The sequence below is a fragment of the Palaemon carinicauda genome, chromosome 34 (genome assembly GCF_036898095.1).
Source record: "Palaemon carinicauda isolate YSFRI2023 chromosome 34, ASM3689809v2, whole genome shotgun sequence".
In the NCBI taxonomy this organism is placed as follows: domain Eukaryota; kingdom Metazoa; phylum Arthropoda; class Malacostraca; order Decapoda; family Palaemonidae; genus Palaemon; species Palaemon carinicauda.
In genome coordinates this window covers 11,876,040-11,881,826 of record NC_090758.1, presented here as the reverse complement: position 1 = coordinate 11,881,826, position 5,787 = coordinate 11,876,040, and the positions used below count along the sequence as shown (strand labels likewise).

General features: G+C 35.8%; 1 protein-coding gene across 1 annotated transcript in view; it reads right to left on the bottom strand.

Moving 5' to 3' along the window:
• Nucleotides 1-1,066: 1,066 nt before the first annotated feature.
• Nucleotides 1,067-5,787, bottom strand: part of LOC137626707 (uncharacterized) — a 6,034-nt gene continuing 1,313 nt past the window's right edge. The window contains exon 2 of the mRNA XM_068357715.1: nt 1,067-1,175. Coding sequence (XP_068213816.1) covers nt 1,067-1,175 — 109 coding nt within the window. The remainder of the gene's footprint in view (nt 1,176-5,787) is intronic.

Here is a 5,787-nt window from a genome sequence, read left to right as displayed (position 1 = left end):
TTTTTGCTTCAAAGGACTAGGGTAATATTACATTGCTTTAATTTACTCTTTTTCATTGTCATTATTATTATTATTATTATTATTATTATTAGTAGTAGTAGTAGTAGTAGTAGTAGTATTATTATTATTATTATTTGCTAAGCTACAACCCTAGCTGGAAAAGCAAAATGCTATAAGCCCAAGGGCCCCAACAGGGAAAATAGCCCAGTAAGGAAAGGAAAGAAGGAAAAATAAAATATTTTAAGAAGAGTAACATTAAAATAAATATTTCCTATATAAACTATGAAAACTTTAACAAAACAAGAGGAAGAGAAATTAAATAGAATAGTGTGCCTGATTGTACCCTCAAGCAAGAGAACTCTAACCCAAGACAGTGGAAGACCATGGTACAGAGGCTATGGCACTACCCAAGACTAGAGAACAATGGTTTGATTTTGGAGTGTCCTTCTCCTAGAAGAGCTGCTTACCATAGCTAAAGAGTCTCTTCTACCCTTACTAAGAGGAAAGTAGCCACAGAACAAATACAGTGCAGTAGTTAACCCCTTGAGTGAAGAAGAATTGTTTAGTAACCTCAGTGTTGTCAGGTGTGTGAGGACAGAGGAGAATCTGTTAAGAATAGGCCAGACTATTCGGCGTATGTGTAGGCAAAGAGAAAGAACCGTAACCAAAGAGAAGGATCCAACGTAGTACTGTCTGGCCAGTCAAAGGACCCCATAACTCTCTGGCGGTAGTAATTATTATTATTATTATTATTATTATTATTATTATTATTAGTAGTAGTAGTAGTAGTAGTAGTAGTAGTATAGTTATTATTATTATTATCAGTAGTACTAGTTGTAGTAGTAGTAGTAGTAGTAGTAGTAGTAATAGTAGTAATTATTATTATTATTATTAGTAGTAGTAGTAGTAGTAGTAGTAGTAGTAGTAGTAGTTGTTAAGAATTTTCTTCACTCTTCTTCTTTAATCGTATTTTTAGCTCTCTTCTACTAATACTATAGCTACCCCTTAAACGTCCTCTCCTACATTCAATTTTCTTTAACGAAACATAGGGAGGACTAATCTAAACTTAAAACTTGTTGACAGTGGCGCACGCCATGCTCGTGACGTCACAGCGTAGATACGCACACCAGAGGGCCTTGGTGTAACCCCCGGCGTATGTTGGTTCTTTCCTTAACCTACGTGGGTCGAGATTAAATTCATAAACAGAAATTTAAATATAAATTTCAATACTGCTGAATTAATGCATCTCTTATTTCTCAATACCAATTAAGGTTTGTTAATTTTAAGATGTATGTCCATCGCACCAGTCCATTGCTAATTAATCATTTTAAATATTAATTTTTAGCAAGCCAGAATAGGTAGGATTGTTGTATATATAAACTCCCTTAGAAACAGCAAGATTTCTCTAAAGTATTTAGTACAAAATCCTGCCTCCTCTGCACTCCTTGCAACAATATATTGCCCTGTCCTGAAGTCCCGATATGGCACCCCCAATGGATTACCGTGCGCATCAAGCTCCTCACCTGTCTGGAAAGGTGAAGCCAGGTGATCTCTTCGACCTTAGAGTCGAGCCCATTCAACTAGAAGCCGCCCTGGCCTACTGACCTGCCTGTGCACCTCTGGCTCACCCCCTCTCCCAAAACGTGACTCACCAAGGAGTCCTGCGGCTGCCGGCTGGAGCAGTGAAGGAGTGGAACCTGGGAACCATATTACCAGAAAAAGGATTCTTGGGGTGGGCCAGAAAAGAGTGCAAAGTGCGACCAGGTCAACAGCTATCACGGGCATAGGACTAATCTCAAAGGAGTGCAGGTACTACATCAATGGCCATAGTTATTCCCCCATTTTTTAGCCTAGACTAATTTTAACTTGATAGGGAACCTGGCTTTTTACACTATTCGGACTGTGTGCGGTGGGATTGTGTGTAAATATTTTTCCATTATTATTTCTTGCTTGGAGACTAACACAGTCTCTGGGTCACATGGGCCACGTGTCCGACCCCATTTCGATTTTTTATTATTGCAGACCACGTGTCTAACTAACTAATTTTCCTCATTTTGAATTGCATTTTTATGATTCTCTTTTGTCTTTGTTAAGATGTCCGTTTCTTTGATGTAAATTTGTGAATAAATCAATATTAGGTTAATTAAACCTCCTTAGTATTTTTGCTCCCTCATTTATTTTAATGTGTGAAATGAATAGTTGATCACGGGACAAAGTACCCAATATTTAAAGAGTAAAACCTAAGTAAGTCTATAGGTGGTACAGCGAGGAACTTTGCATTAATATATTTGCTTCGAAGGTAAAGATCCTTATCTTTAAACTTTTAAACTACTTTACATCACTGCTCCCATTTTGGATTTTGTCTGATTACATTAACGTAAAATACCTGTCCAGCATCTCATTGGGGTAGCTGGGACGGAGCCGGAACAGAGCCTCAGAATGAGATGACTATAGACCTGACAAAGCTAGAGTAGGCCATAAATTATTGCTAATTCTCCGTGTGGAGTTCTCCGGCCTCTGGACAGTAAAATTTCCCACTTTTGTACTTAAGGAGTGATGGTTAGTGAATTGTGACAGTAAAGTATTAGCAGGGTGTCTGTGCCCCGTGAGTAAGTGCTCATATCCTCCCCTGTTGAACTTGATGTAACTGTTATAAGGAGACTTTCCCGGACTAAGTTCCCACTCAGAACACACCATAAAAAATTCTCCACAGTAGTAGTAGTAGTAGTAGTAATTATTATTATTATTATTATTATTATTATTATTGTTATTATTATCATTATTATTATTAGTAGTAGTAGTAGTAGTAGTAGTAGTAGTAGTAGTAGTAGTAGTAATTATTATTATTATTAATTAGTAGTAGTAGTAGTAGTAGTAGTAGTAGTAGTAGTATAATTATTATTATTATTATCAGTAGTAGTCGTAGTAGTAGTAGTAGTAGTAGTAGTAGTAATAATAATAGTAGTAATTATTATTATTATTATTATTATTATTATTATTATTATTATTATTAAAATCATCATCATCATCATCATCATCATTATTATTATTATTATTATTATTATTATTATTATTATTATTATTACTATTATTGTCAGGTAAGCTACAATCCCCGCTGGTAAAGCAGGATGGACATCAACAATAACAAAATTGGTCCCTAGAGATTGTAAAAGAAGCAGGGTAAGGAAGAGAAGACGGTCGACTGACGACCTAAGAAAGTTTGAGTGTGGAATGGCGCAGAGTATAAGCCCATTCAAACCAGAGTCAGGAATACTTACTTTTGTTTTCTCCCTAGCAGTCTACTAGAGCAGGGCTACCTGTTTGGTTACCAAGATTTCTTATAAGAGGATATTTGAGTTGTTTCCAAGACTCCGTCTCACCTAGGTAGATTATAATGTTAGTTAATAGTTATTATTGGAATTAATTGTAATTACATTAGAGCTATAAGGTCTTAATCAAGTGGTCTAAATGGCCAAAACAGTTTTCTTCTACAATCTGTCTTTCTAATAATGTTATTGGAAATATCAAAATGACTATTCAGAAAAAAACTTTGAATTAAGTTTATGGATAAATCTCTCTCTCTCTCTCTCTCTCTCTCTCTCTCTCTCTCTCTCTCTCTCTCTCTCTCTCTCTCTCTCTCCCCCCTATTCACAAAAAAAACTTTATAGCCTATAAGCTTATGGGTAAATCTCTCTCTCTCTCTCTCTCTCTCTCTCTCTGTCTCTCTCTCTCTCTCTCTCTCTCTCTCTCTCTCTCTCTGCCATACCTATCAGACCTTAAACGTGTTTGCAACATTTTTAAGTGGGAAGTAAGTTCACTTTTCCTTGCAAGTTCCGCTGTATGTCGGTCACCATCAGGACATAAGTGGCTATAGCACAGGTTTCTAGTACACTGCAGGACAAAGGCCTCAGATACATCCTTAGTCATGTCTTGGGTTTGTTCATTTTCATCAACATGCTGGCCATTGTGGATTGGTGATAGTGGGAGACTTTAGTCTGATCGTTCACAGCCAAATTAGTAAGGGTATCCCTGACTTGTACAGCTTTGCTGATCATGGCAATACCTAAACCATTTCACCACGTTAAAGTATGTACACACAGAGATGGAACAAAATATACAGAATGTATAAATATATAGTAGATGTTTATAAGTACTTATACACACACACACACACACACACACACACACACACATATATATATATATATATATAATATATATATATATATATATATATATATATATATATATATATATATATATATATATAGCCTATATATACATTCATACATATATATATATATATATATATATATATATATATATATATATATATATATATATATATATATATATATACATGCTTACATTCATACATATATATATATATGTATATATATATATATATATATATATATATATATATATATATATATATATATATATATATATATATATATATTATACAAATACTTGCATGTGATTTCAAACACCAATTCTTTGCAAAAAAAGCCAGAAAAAGTCTATGAAACTCCAAGTGATTTGAATCTTTGGACTATTGAATTTTCTATTTCTCTTCTACCGTTGATTTATTGATAGAAATTCCCTTTATAGAGTAGGCCCATATAGAAGCGATACTGGAATCCTTTCACCAAATGGTATGTAAATTCCCTCCATAAAGAAACCGAATGAAGAAAATGAATTTATTTATCAAGAGAGGATGGTAATATTTTCTGGATGTTGGGGATTGATACCCGTAGAGGTTTGCGTCTTTTTTCTATATATCTATCTATCTATATACCAAGGCAATTCCCCTAATTTTGGGGGGTTAGCCGACATCAAACAAATGAAAAAAGGGGACCTTTCTCTCTCTATTCTCCTCCCAGCTGACGATGGACTCAACCGAGTTCGAATGATAGTGCTAGTGTTCCATAGCCCACCCACCCTCGTTATCCACCACAGATGAAGCTTCATAAGCTGAATCCCTTACTGTTGCTACTTCCGCGGTCATCTAAGGCATCGGAGGAAGCAGCAGGGCCTACCGGAACCGCGTCACAATTGCTCGCCATTCATTCCTACTTCTAGCTCGCTCTTGCCTATCTCAAATCTATCCTCCTATCACCCAGAGCTTTCTTCACACCATCCATCCACCCAAACCTTGGACTTCCTCTTGTATTTCTCCCATCAACTCTTGCATTCATCACCTTATTTAGCACACAGCTATTTTCTATTCTCTCTACATGGCCAAACCACCTCAACACATTAATTTCCACTCTGGCTGTTAAATCCCTGCTTACACCCATTCTCACCCTTACTACTTCGTTCCTAACCCTATCTACTCAAGATACACCAGCCATACTCCTTAGACACTTCATCTCAAACACATTAAATTTTTTCTAATAGTTGATATCGAAAAATATGAAATCAAATTAAAAATTGCTTTCTATGTCGTTTAACTCTCTCTCTCTCTCTCTCTCTCTCTCTCTCTCTCTCTCTCTCTCTCTCTCTCTCTCTCTCTCTCTCTCTTATCAACATACTTGTATACCCACTTACATATACACAATGCTAGTTATAAAACAGTGAGATAAGATTTAGTTTATGAGAGAGAGAGAGAGAGAGAGAGAGAGAGAGAGAGAGAGAGAGAGAGAGAGAGAGAGAGAGTGTGACAAGGATTTTGAATGTCTCAAAGCCTTTGGCAGAGCAATTTAATTTGAACGCATAGAGAGTTTTTATGATCTTATCTAATCTATGAATGAACTCGTTTACCAAAGTGTTACTGTTTACTAC